A 14,178-nucleotide genomic window follows, 5' to 3' on the forward strand; every position below is an offset into this window, starting at 1 on the left:
GAATAAGGGATCTCAATTTGGAGGTTCGGCGAATGGTAAACCAACATAAGCGGACGAAATGGATAGAGCACCTGAAGTCCTGTAACCTCTCCACCGGAGTGAGTAAGCTTTGGGCTACTGTCAAAGCTCTGTCTAACCCGAAGAGACAAGACGACCGAGTTGAAGTTCAATTCAATGGTCATGCCTCTTCGGACCCGAAGAAGTGCGCGAGCTATTTTAGCCGGCAATTTACACTGCACCCTTCGGTAGACAAAGCTAAACGATGTGTTAACCGACGGCTGCGCAAAATGCCAAACGAAGGCGCGCCACTTACTTTCACCGATGAGGAGGTTCAGGGTGCCATCAAAAAAGCTAAATCATCTAAATCCATTGGCCCTGATGGAATCAACATGCTAATGCTAAAACATCTAGGCTCGACGGGAGTAGGATATCTCACCAAGGTCCTCAATCTGTCGCTGACCACTCTTCAAATACCCGATGTGTGGAAAGTCGGAAGAGTGGTCCCACTACTGAAACCTGGGAAACCCGCCAACAAAGGGGAATCTTATCGACCGATAACTCTCCTCTCCCCAGTAGTAAAGACACTTGAGGCCTTGCTACTCCCGACCTTCACTCACCACCTGAGCCTAGCCAACCACCAGCATGGATTCCGAAAAGTGCACAGCACCACCACAGCACTTAGCGTCATAAACGCTCAGATAGTTCGTGGCCTCAACCAGAAACCACCCTGCGAAAGAACGATCCTCGTAGTGTTGGACCTGTCAAAAGCGTTTGACACGGTCAATCACACAACGCTACTGCAGGACATCGAAACAACTACGCTCCCTCCAGGGCTAAAGAGGTGGACCATGAACTATCTGAGCGGTCCGCAGTCATCCGTACTATTTCGAGGTAAAACATCTAAACTGAGAAGAATTAAACAGGGGGTTCCGCAGGGTGGTGTCCTCTCCCCACTACTGTTTAACTTCTACATCTCGAAACTCCCACAACCACCAGAAGGAGTTTCCATAACCTCGTACGCTGATGACTGCACGATATTGGCGTCGGGCAATGGAATCGATGGCATGTGTTCGAAGGTAAACAGCTACCTCTCCGACCTTTCTCGTTTCCTCACTGCACGAAATCTCACACTTTCCCCACCAAATCCACAGCGACCATATTCACAAACTGGACGAAGGAGTATAGACTTGAGCTTAACATTGCAGTCGACGGCGTCAAAATTCCGACTGTCAACAATCCTAAGATTTTAGGTGTAACATTCGACAGTCTATGCTCCTTCTCTCCTCATACGACCGCGATTATCGCCAAAGTACAGAGCCGCAACAAAATCCTCAAGTCGCTAGCCGGCAGCACATGGGGAAAAGACAAAGAAACGTTGTTGGCAACATACAAGGCAATCGGCCGGCCGGTCCTCAATTACGCAGCCCCCATATGGTCGCCTGGATGCAGTGGTACGCAGATGAGGAAACTACAGACCTGTCAGAACACTGCACTCCGGGTCCGGACCCGTATGACCCCGTCGAAACAGCACGTTTCTTGGGCCTACCGTTAGAAGACATCGACGACAACACAAATGACATTTACCATCCCAACGGGGATTAGATTTCCGTTAAAACAACAACAACAACATGGATTGCCGGCCGAGCTATTGAAACATGGCGGCGAAGAAGTGAAAAGGAGCATGTATCAGCATCATTTAAAATATGGTCGGACGAAAGCATGCCTTAAGCCCACCGCCAACAAACTAATTGGACCTTATCAGTATGGATTTAGACCTGGAAAATCAACAACCAAACAGATATTGGAAAAGACAAGTGAGAAAAGAATCGACACACACCACCTCTTCGTCAATTTCAAAGCTGCTTTTGACAGCACGAAAAGGAGCTGTCTTTAAGCTGCGATGTCTGAATTTGGTATCCCCGCAAAAGTAATACAGCTGTGTAAACTGACGTTGAATAACAGCAAAAGCTTCGCCAGGATCGGGAAAAACCTCTCCGAGCCGTTCGATACGAAACGAGGTTTCAGACAAGGCGACTTCCTATCGTGCGACTTCTTCAATCTGCTGCTGGAGAAAATAATTCGAGCTGCAGAACTTAATCAAACAAGTACAATTTTCTATAAGAGTGCACCTGTGGTATGCTGATGATATCGATATCATTGGCCTCAACACCCAAGCCATTAGTTCTGCTTTCTCCACACTAGATAAAGTCGGATTGATACAAATTAGTGAATTTTTAAACGCGAATATTTTAAAAAGTATAAGCCTTGACAACAATATTTTTACATTCCTCCTCTGGAGAAGCTTCCCTATCAGTGCAAACCCATTTATACGGGAATTCGTTGTCAGTCCCCGGCCCCCAAAGTAATAGAAATCGTGCCGAACTAAGATTGCTCAACAAAAAAGACTTTCAGCTAATTGATCATATTTTCTTAGTATCCAATAGCAGCGCCCCATTTCCTCATAATTGTTAGCACATACATAAATAAAATCCACTATAAGTGTAAAAAGTAATTTTTTAAATATACATAGATATCTTACTTAAAAAACTGCAAAAAGTGTAAAATGCGAATTTGTTTAAATTATAATGTGAATTTTGCAGTTTATTTTACTGATTTTGAATTGAAAAAATTGGGTATTGGCTCGAATAAGTTTATTTTTCGAGCGCGGCCGAAGGGCGCCAACGCAGAAAGGAGCATTATGCGAAACATTGTGAAATACTATAGGGGTAGTCTCTTGCTCTTGCAAAACCCATGCACGGTGCATGAATTTTCTACTTGGTGCAACAACACAACAACAAAAACACGCAGAAAATTATTTGCAACGGCTCTAAAATATGTCAGACCAAAACCCATGTTAATTTTCGTACAATGACACGTAAAAATATAATTGCAACCCTGTTTTACCTGTTATTTTACATAAAGACATATTATGCCGTTAAATTGTTGAAGAATATAAGTTTCAAATAGATTTTATAATTTCTACTTAAATTATAAAGATTTGTTACAGTTTTTTGTTAAGAATGAATACCGAATGTGCGCCAATTCACAATAGTCATTTTCAAGAAATTGATCGAATCAGCCGTTCATATATCAATATAAAGAAAACCCACTGACAGTAAATAAATAAAAGAGTCGGCTTTAGAATACCGTCCCAGGATTTTGGGAATAATATGGGTATAGTCGTGTAGAGGAGATTCTCCAGATAAAGAGTATATATAGTTATAGCCCAAAAAATACGTACTTGAAATAGTGGTAATTTTCAACTTTAAATGCAAATAACTCGAAAACCTCGATCTGGAGAGCCACCATTATCCGACCATACCACTTATGTATATTCCCGAAATTCTGGGACGGTATTCGGTTGCGATTTAGAATAGCATCCTCCGATTTCGGGGTTAAAATGGGTAAAGTTCAAAAATTCAACTATTTAAAATTCGTGCTTCTCCGATTTATAATCATTTTACACTTATATATATAACTTTTATATCCACTAACACCTTGCTAATTCGTTTCAAATTATTTATTTTATATTAAATAGTTCAAAAATAAGTTTAATCCCATATCAAACTTTGTTGAAATCCATTTATTCATACAATAAGAAAATTATTGCAAACAAGCAAACAATTAGTGTTACCATATTTTGTAATGGAGTAAAAATAAGAAAAAAGAAAGATTATGACGTCATAACTAAATTCATTATCGTGTGATCAGAATTCTCATTACCTTGATAAATCAAGGTGTTGTATCGGCCAGGGTTATTTTTTTTGAAGCGCGGCCGAACGCCGCCATCGTAGAAAGGAGTTGAACGCAAAGGAACTGAGCACGCACAGGTGTTGGCCCGACCGAGGGTTATTTTTTTGAAGCACGGCCAAAGGCCTCCAACGCAAACAGTAGTTCAACGCAAAAGAACTGAGCACGCCCAGGTGTTGGTACGACCGAGGGTTATTTTTTTGAAGGTGCCCTAAGGCCGCCAATGCAGAAAGAAATTCGGGCCGGCTTTAGTATACCATCCCACGATTTCAGGGTTAATAGTTATTTGGTTGGATAGGGCTGATGCTCCAGATTAAGAAAATATATTATTATAGCCGCCGCAAACTTATAGTTTTCGAGTTTCTGTGAAATATGTAAGTAAGGTAACACTCATTATTAGTTAGAATGCAACCCTTTTGTTATTGTGTGAACAAAAATAATTCAACAAAAGTTAAATATTGATAAAAAGTTATTTTTGCCCTATATAATATAAAATAAATGATTAGAAATGAATTAGTGAAGTCTTAGTGGTTATAAAAATTTAAAATTAAGGTATAAAATTCATTATAAATCGGAGAAACACTCGTTTTAAATAGTTGATTTTTTTAGCTTGAAATGCAAATATCTCAAAACCCATAAGTCAGCGGATACTATACACATATATTTTTTTTGATCTGGAAGACCTAGCGCCTGAAATACGCATCTCATGGCAAAATGTATAAAACAAAAGTTATTTGTCACGTCATTTGCTACCGAAATGATGTATGTGATCATGGCCGTACGACGAACCGTTCCCGAGATACGAGCGAAAATGCAGCGCGCCACAGCGCACGGTGAAAATTGTTGCAGCTCTCAGTTAACCTGTATTGGTCACCCAGAACCCACCGCGTGGAGGTGGCTGCTCTTCGGGTTCCTCCCAATCCCAACCCAACCGACCAACCATATGTCAGGCCTGTTTTAGTCTGAATCTGTGTCAAATTTATTGATAAAATCAGATTTTGTACTAAGCTTTGGCACTTGTTGCCTAGATTTAAGTGTAGAGCGTATAAAACGATCACGAGATTGGGGGCCAATAACTTTAGAAGATGCCTCTGTCACCAGTTGTGCTAAGCTGGGTCGGATTAATAACCTCAGAAGGTAATTGGCAGGATGGAAAACTTTCAAATTTGACAAAAGGCAACTTACCATTTCGGTAGCAAATTACGTGACAAATAACTTTTGTTTTATACATTTTGCCATGAGATGCGTATTTCAGGCGCTAGGTAGACAATTTCATGATTTTAGGCGAATTTCCGAAATTTCAAGGCCGGAGTTGGGGTTGAAGATGCAATCCGATCTCAAAACAAAAAGTCGCATTGGAATCAGGAAGTACTAAGGCAACTTTTCCGCACTATTAGAAATGCCGCATCGAAAAAAGTCCGGAATCGACCCACACTAGCCGACAGCTCGAAACGCGGGAGAGACTTGATCTTCAGTGGAGCCACTCTAGACTTTGCAGTAAGCAGCATACATTTAGTACCACTAGCAGATTGGCTTCGTATGTATATGCAGCACCTATACGCTCTTAGTGAGGCGTCGGCGAATCCATGTATTTGGCAAATGGCACTCAACTCAACGTTGCATTCCACATTATGCTTATTGATGAGAGCTGCAGTAGGTTGGCTTTAATGCTCTACCAGCTAGTGTCAAGGCGCAATGGAATCAACTCATCCCAATCTAGTTTTTGGATCTAAAGCTCTTACAATAAGATATTTGCTTTCATAACTAGTGGGCCTAGTAATCCAAGACGAACAAAAAGGGTGCAGAAACTGATACAATGTTTCGTTTAGTAGCTCGCAGATCATTGAAATTGTCATCTAAAACAAATCGAAACTAACCCTCTTTCGGCAACCAATGGATTCCTAACGTTATAGTGGAATTTTTGTCATTGAAACTTAATGACTTTTCAGTGCAATCACTGTCGAAAAATTTAGGGTGGTTTGAAAACTTGAATCTGCCGAGTTTAATATTTGAATGACCTCACTTCTCAAAAGATCTAGAGACTCAAAATTTTCGGACCCTGTTAACAAATCATCAACATAAACGTCTCTTTTTATGGCCAATGAACTGAGAGGATATTTAATTGTAATAGCATCGCTGAGCATTTGAAACACAGAAAAATTGTTAAAAATCCTACATATTTACTGTTTAAGATGTGGCAAGGCTCGTTTTCCTCATAATAGTAAACAATCTAACCTTTCCAACGATGAGTGTGCTAAGTAATTTTTAAATTAATAAATTTAGGTAAAATATAGCAAAATAAAAGTGAAATGTAAGCTTATTTCAAAGCTTAGAGTGTGTATTTAAATATACAAAGTAAAAAATGTGAAAAAATTTTGTGAAACATAGAGAAATAACATGTTTTCTTAGTGCAAATTTTTGAACTTTTAATCGTGAATATTTTAAAAAATATTAGTAATTTTTACATTATTTTTGGATATTCCTCCTCTGGAGAAGCTCCTCTATCCGTACATACCCCATTTATACGGAAATTCGGTTTTTTTTACCTCGTGGCACGATTCCGATTACTTTGGCAGAGGGGTAAAAAAAAACCGAATTTCCGTATAAATGGGGTATGTGCGGATAGGGGAGCTTCTCCAGAGAAGAAATATCCAAAAATAATATAAAAATAACTTTTATTTTTTAAAATATTCACGATTAAAAGTTCAAAAATTTGCACTAATGACACATGGTATTTCTGGGCACGATTACGATTCTTGGGGCGCCGCGATTTGATTATAAAATATGTGCTCATATACCGTCCTCAGATGCATAGTTTTCGAGATATTTCACTTCAAAGCTCCACAATTTTACATGCAATTCACTCTTATTTTGTTTTGTTTTGTTTTTCTTTACATGTCATGAGAAATACCAGTGTTGCCACATATTGTCTTTTAAAAAAACTATTAAAAATTTTTCTGTTTGACATACATATATAAAGAAAATGGTACAAATGTTTTTTGTATTCAAAAAAAAAATAACCCTCATCGATCGAACACCGGGGTATTCATAGTTTCAACAAATTTTTGATATATGTATATTCAGGACACAAAGTATGGCAACACTGCTATTTGTCATAAATGTAAACACACAAATCGCTTGAAACTTCGAATATGCAAAATTGTTTTAAAGTATATTTATTTTCTTAAAAAATATACAATTAATATAAATTTTTGATATATACGAATGTCTACAGTGTAATTAAATATATATTAATTAAAAAATGTGTGAAAAGTGGGTTAAACATAGTGAAATAACGAGCATTGTTTTAACAAATTTTTGAACTTAAATGTTAAATATCTCGAAAACTATGGGTCTGAGGACGGTATATGCGTATATATTTTTTAATCCTGAGGACCTCCTCTATTCATCGGTACCATCAAATCGCGGCGCCTCAAGAATCGTAATATTGCCTATTTCTCTATGTTTCACTAAATTTTTTCACGTTTTTAACTCTGTATATTTAAATATACACTCTAAACATTGAAATAAGTTCCCATTTCACTTTTATTTTGCTATATTTTACCTAAATTTATTAATTTAAAATTCACTTAGCACATCATCGTTGAAAAGGTTAGATTGTTTACAATTATGAGGAAAACGAGCCTTGCCACATCTTAAACAGCAAATATGTAGGATTTTTAACAATTTTTCTTTTTTTGTTTTTTCGCGTGATTCTTTTTTCTATATTAACTATAAAAAAATACTTTCTACATATGTATATGTGTAATATGTAATTATGTGACTGAAGTACTTTCGCGTTGTACTCCTTTCTGCGTTGGCGGCCTTCGGCCGCGCTTTAAAAAAATAACCTTGGTCGAGCGAATATCCGGGGTGGCTGTAGTACTTTCGCGTAGTACTCCTTTCTGCGTTGGCGGCCTTCGGCCGCGCTTTAAAAAATAACCCTGGTCGAGCAAATACGGGTGACTGTAGTACTTTCGCGTAGTACTCCTTTCTGCGTTGGCGGCCTTCGGCCGCGCTTTAAAAAAATAACTTTGGTCGAGGGAATACCCGGGGTGACTTAAATACTTTCGCGTAGTACTCCTTTCTGCAATGGCGGCCTTCGGCCCCGCTTTAAAAAAATAACCCTGGTCGAGCGAATACCCGGGGTGACTGTAGTACTATCACGTAGTACTCCTTTCTGCGTTGGCGTCCTTCGGCCGCGCTCTAAACAAATAACTCTGGCCGAGCGAATACCCGGGGTGACTAAAGTACTTTCGTGTAGTACTCCTTTCTGCGTTTGCGGCCTTCGGCCGGTCTCTAAAAAAATAACTCTGGCCGAGCGAATACCCGGGGTGACTAAAGTACTTTCGCGTAGTACTCCTTTCTGCGTTAAAAATAAAAAAATATATTGACATTTTGTTATAAAGTGGTGAAAGTGGTTATATTCTTTGGTTATTATGCACTCATATTCAAACAAAATTTATGTTTTCGTTATAAAATTGATAAATTTTGATTATTATTTCTGTCAGCGATTTCCATTTATTTTTTATTATACATTGGTTTGTATATTAGGTGACGATATATATATATATATTATATTTAAAATATGAGTTTGAGTGCATAATAACCAAAAAATATAACTACTTTATATCCAAAACTCAAATTTTGTTTCAATATGAGTGCATGATAACCAAAAAATATAACCACTTTATATCCAATATTCAAACAAAATTTAAGTTTTCGTTATAAAATTTATACATTTTGGTTATTATATCTGTCAGCGATTTCAATTTATTTTTTATGATACATTGGTTTGTATGTATTTTAGGTGACGATATATATATTATTATATTTAAAATATGAGTTTTGGATATAAAGTGGTTATATTTTACGGTTATCATGCACTCGTACATATTGAAACTAAATTTGAATTTTCGTACTGTACTTTAACATTACACTTTATTACGTAACATTATTATATAATATTACTTATACATATGTATGTATAATATTGTTATATAATATTACTAATTCATGTATATAATATTACTTACTTACTTAATAAATTTAAAAAAGAAAATATCCATATGCATGAATAGAGGAATTTTTGCGAAAAAAAGGAATTTCAGCGAATTGCCTTGTCATCACATGGCAGCGCTCCATTTCTTCGTAATTTTTGGTAAACAAATGAGGTTCAAACGAGTGTAAAATGTAATTTTTAAAATAAAGATTTCTTCGGTAAAAAGACTGTTAAAAGTGTAAAATGTGGATTTATTTTAAAGTTTATAGTTTAATTTAACTAAATTGAAATGAAAAATGTGAGTAAAGTGTGTTTAATGTGGTAAAATAGCTTGTTGAAATGTTCGAATTTTGGGAATTTTAAGGAACTTCAAGGTCGAATATCTCGAAAACTAAGCGTTTGCGGTACCTATATATTTTTTAATCAGGAGGACTTCCTCTTTCCAAAGGTACCTTCAAATCGCGGCACCAAAGAAATCGGAATTGTGCCATAATCGGAATCGTGCCAATAAAAAAACATATAAAAAAATTGATAGTATAAATGTTTTTAATTTTTTTTTATCTTAGTTTAAAAATTGCCTAAAATTTATGCGTCTAGACCAGAATACCCCCTTAAATCCCGAAATGGGGGTTGTTATTCTATAATTCACCGGTACCTATGAAGTCTCCTAAAGAAATCGTTAGTCAAATATATTTGAGATACATACATAAGTATGTGCATTTGCTGCGAAGTATTCAGCCGATAATAATATGATGTCTAATGAAACATATGTATGTACTTCCGTTTATGAATATACATACATATGTATGCCAACAATAATAAAGGCATTGCATTATTTGCCTATACTATGCTGGGTATAATGTTATTTGATATAGAATAAATGTGTAGGCATCATTTTTTAAAGATTTTTTAGTTAGGGTAAAGCGCAGTACAGCATAGCATAAATGTTTATATGTATATGCATATGTGTACACACATACATATGTGAATATTAACAAGGTAGCTAATAAGTACATACTTATGTCCACATATAAATATTCAATGATGTTATATTTCGTCCACCATTGTTTTAGTTTGCAATTTCATCATTTTACATACATAGTTAATATTTAATGCAAGATACACATCGGTGCAACTTTTTTCGAATTTATTATATCAAACACATTTATACAATTTACGCCACACACATCTTCATTAATCACAATGTAAGCTGCACTTTAAAATCAAAACAAAAATTTGCCATGATAAAAGCGTACCTTTTTACGCATAAAAAATACACAATTCGTATATTTATGGTTATAAATAGAAATAAAGAATTTATTAACCGCTAATATTTCGCGACAAACAGAAGCAAACACCAAATGTAAAAATCATATGCATATTGTAAGCAATAACAAAACTCGTATACTGCGTACTACACTATTGGAATTTGTGGAATTCATTTCCCTTGGCAGTGCTGCCACCACAAAAAGGTTCTGTGAACACAATTTTTTACAATTTGGCTGGATTTCTTTTTTACAATATATGCAGTAATATCTTCTGACATACATTTTTTTAATGGGGCGAGACAACATAGAAAAATTTCCCAATAGCCTACACATGAAAAGAAACACAAACACTTTTTAATTCCTAGAATCGATTTAATTTATTATTTCATGGTAAAAGAGTTTTATGGAAAAGAAACATACAACACGGATACAAGTTAGCTAACTAATTACCAACAGGTTATCAGTAATCAGTGCATTCGTTATGCGATAGGTTAGTTTTGTTGTAGCATCAGGAAAAAAGTAACGTAACGTCACGGCCGGCCCTTTAATTGGGAAGGTGCCGCTGCCCAGCTGGTTAATGTCCTCGGTAGAGTGAAGGCTGATATTACCGCCGTCCGCGAAATGCGATGGACAGGACAAGGACTGAGACGAGTAGGTCAATGTGGCATTTACTACAGTGGCCATATAAAGGAGCGCAAGTTTGGTGTGGCATTTGTGATGGACGGAGACTCCTTGCCGAGTACTATCATTCACTCCGGTGAATGAACGTCTAGCCACAATCCGCATCAAAGCGAGGTTCTTCAACATATCGCTGATTTGCGCCCACTCCCCGACGGAAGAGAAGGACGATGTGACCAAAGATGCCTTCCACGAGTGCTTGGAGCGCACTTATGAGAACTGCCCCCGTCAGGATGTCAAAATCGTGCTTGGCGACATTAACGCCAGGGTGGGCATGGGAGGTATCTATGGCGCAACAGTCGGTAACTTCAGCCTCCACGAGGAAATATCTCTAAATGCGTTGAGGCTGATCAAATTAGCCCGCGCCCCGAAATATGGTTATCTGTAGTACTAGATTTTAGGAAAATTCATCAAGCCGCCTGGCTGTCTCCGGATCAAAAAACCACCAACCACATCGATCATGTTGTGATAGACGGAAGACAGGTCTCCAGCTTGACAAGCTGGCCGACAGGAGTAATGCTCGAAAATTCTACGAAAAAATATGCCGGATATTAAAAGGTTTCAAGACCTCCAAAGGTGACCTAGTGACCGATGCCAATAGCATATTAAAATTATGGAATGGCAGTGAACGCACAACGACAGGAGAAGGCGAACCCGATTCTATAATCGCTGACGATGGAGAAGACGTTCCATTGTCCGACCATGAAGAAATTCGAATAGCAATTACCCGTCTGAAGAACAACAAAGCAGAGGTGGCCGATGGATTGCCGACCGAGCTATTTAAACACGGCGATTAAGAACTGATAAGGAGCATGCATCAGCTTCCAACGATTGGAATTTAAGTGTGCTCTCTCCAATCCATAAAAAAGAAGAGCCCACAATTTGAGCCAACTCCCGTGAGATAAGCCTCCTTAACATCGCGTATAAAGTTCTATCGAGCGTATTGTGTGAAAGATTAAAGCCCATCGTCAACAAACTGATTGGACCTTATCAGTGTGGCTTTAGACCTGGCAAACCAACAACCAACCAGATATTAACAAGCGCCAAATTTTGGAAAAGACCTGTGAAAGGAGAATCGACACACACCACCTCTTCGTCGATTTCAAAGCTGCTTGCGACAGCACGAAAAGGAGCTACCTTTATGCCGCGATGTCTGAATTTGGTATCCCCGCAAAACTAATACGACTGTGTAAACTGACGTTGAGTAACACGAAAAGCTCCGTCAGAATCGGGAAGGACCTCTCCGAGCCGTTCGATACCAAACGAGGTTTCAGACAAGGCGATTCCCTATCGTGCGCCTACTTCAATCTGCTGCTGGAGAAAATAATTCGAGCTGCAGAACTTAATCGAGCAGGTACAATATTTTATAAGAGTGTACAGCTGCTGGCGTATGCCGATGATATTGATATCATCGGCCTCAACGCCCGCCCCGTTAGTTCTGCTTTCTCCAGACTGGACAAGGAAGCAAAGCAAATGGGTCTGGCAGTGAATCAGGACAGGACGAAATATTTCCTGGCATCAAACAAACAGTCGTCGCACTCGCGAATTGGCTCCCACGTCACTGTTAAAAGTCATAACTTTGAAGTCTATTTGAAACTATCTGTTTCGTCTATCTTGAAACCAGCGTAAACACCACCAACAATGCCAGCCTGGAAATCCAACGCAGGATAACTCTTGCTAACAGGTACTACTTCGGACTAAGAAGGCAATTGAGAAGTAAAGTCGTCTCTTGACGAACAAAAACCAAACTCTTTACGTCGCTCATTATTCCCGTCGTGTTATATGGTGCAGAGCCTTGGACGATGGCAACAATGAAATGAAAGTTCTGCGAAAGATTTATGGTCCTTTGTGCGTTGGCCACGGCGAATATCGCATTCGATGGAACGATGAGCTGTATGAGTTATTCGAAGACATTGACATAGTTCAGCCAATTAAGAGACAGCGGCTACGCTGGCTAGGTCATGTTGTCCGAATAGAAGAAAACACTCCAGGTCTGAAAGTATTCGAAACATTACCCGCCGGGGGCAGCAAAGGAAGAGGAAGACTTCCACTCCGTTGGAAGGACCAGGTGGAGAAGGACTTGGCTACGCTTGGAATATCCAATTGGCGTCACATAGCGAAAAGAAGAAACAACTGGCGCTTTGTTGTTAACTCGGCTATAATCGCATAAGCGGTGTCTACGCCAGTAAAGAAGAAAAAGTAGAAGGCGTCATGGAAGGTATTTTCCGGAATAGCCTTGAGAGGCGAGGTGCATGATACTTCGATCCCTTTGTCCTCTCAAATGTTTGCCTTTCATCGGCTTTTCATGCAAGGAAACAAAAAAGTGTTCGGGGTGCTGCATCAGAGCTTTACCGTGGCTGCGGAAGCGTTGGGTTGCCGGCCTTGCTTAGGTAGCTTAAAGGCGCAGTTTCTGGGCGTCTGTGAGCATTTTTGGACCATCTTCGCGCACACCTTGCGCATGTTCAAGTGCTCCGTCACAATGTAATGAACCACAGATTTTTATAAATTTATCATCTGGGCAATTAAACGAATACTTAGTCGACGTTGTTGGTGTTTGTCGAAGTCGCAGGTCTTCATCTGCGACCTCTTCCCGGCCATCCAAACAGGGCTAGTCTTACCGACACACCACTTCTTGCTAAGCAACATCTGGATAGGCCTGATTAATCATATCAAACGTCTCTCCACGTGTTCGGGAACAACTCATCGAATCCATACGGTGTGTGCAGGCTCCGAAGTAAAGTCGCGGCGGAAGAAAATTAGTCCTATTACTTTGCGGACTAACCGTGTATTGTCTTGCTGTACTTTGCGAACTATATTGAAAAACTCTCTGTTACTCTTCTTCCTTCTCATTAGCTATTTGTTTGGATAGCCATCTGTTATTGAAAACACCCTACAAGACGGTAGTAACCAATTCACAAATACATTGGTAAGGTTTAACTCTTATACTAATACATATCCACGTGTAACTTTTTGTATTGAAATGGAAAGTTCTATTGTAAGAGTAACAACATTCATCATACGAAATTGTTTAATATGTAAGAATGAAACGCACATATTGATAATGAATCCGTTAAAAATTGCCGTCATTGAATCGTCATTCGAAGAAAAATTTGAAGCATCGTAAATGGTTTGAAGAGCGTGAGGTAAATTGCAAATATTTTATTAATTAAAATTATACTATTTTCAGAACAAGAAAAACCAAATTATTGGAAGAAGAAGTGTTAAATATAGATCATATACTATTTAAACTTTTTGCAGCTACACATATTTCTTCGGTAAATCTTATAACTCGTACTAGCAGCCAGGGTTCTCATTTACTACTCCGTAGCAGCAAAATTTCTAAAATTATTGCTACCGCTCTCACTTTGTCGGGAGCCACAGCATAGCCTTAGCATAACAATTTAAAGTATGTACTCTACTCAGCTCCGAGTTTTGTTAGGTAAAAAACTGTAGCTGGAGCGGGAGCAAAAAATTAAATTC

At 38.4% G+C, this 14,178-nt stretch overlaps 1 protein-coding gene across 8 annotated transcripts in view; it reads right to left on the reverse strand.

The window, feature by feature from the left end:
• Positions 1–10,159, reverse strand: part of LOC126764854 (insulin receptor substrate 1) — a 256,071-nt gene extending 245,912 nt beyond the window's left edge. For 3 of the 8 annotated variants that reach the window (XR_007668109.1, XM_050482474.1, XM_050482469.1), the window contains exon 1: positions 10,009–10,159. Coding sequence is in view for 4 of the 8 variants with exons in the window: in XM_050482474.1 (XP_050338431.1) it covers positions 10,009–10,020 (12 nt within the window). In the remaining 4 variants the exon portion in view is untranslated. Of the gene's footprint in view, positions 1–9,770 lie in introns of all 8 variants that reach the window. The other 5 variants (XM_050482470.1, XM_050482475.1, XM_050482472.1 and 2 more) reach the window with 4 other exon arrangements.
• Positions 10,160–14,178: the final 4,019 nt, after the last annotated feature.

Source organism: Bactrocera neohumeralis, unplaced genomic scaffold (assembly GCF_024586455.1).
Source record: "Bactrocera neohumeralis isolate Rockhampton unplaced genomic scaffold, APGP_CSIRO_Bneo_wtdbg2-racon-allhic-juicebox.fasta_v2 cluster10, whole genome shotgun sequence".
Classification (NCBI taxonomy): Eukaryota; Metazoa; Arthropoda; class Insecta; order Diptera; family Tephritidae; genus Bactrocera; species Bactrocera neohumeralis.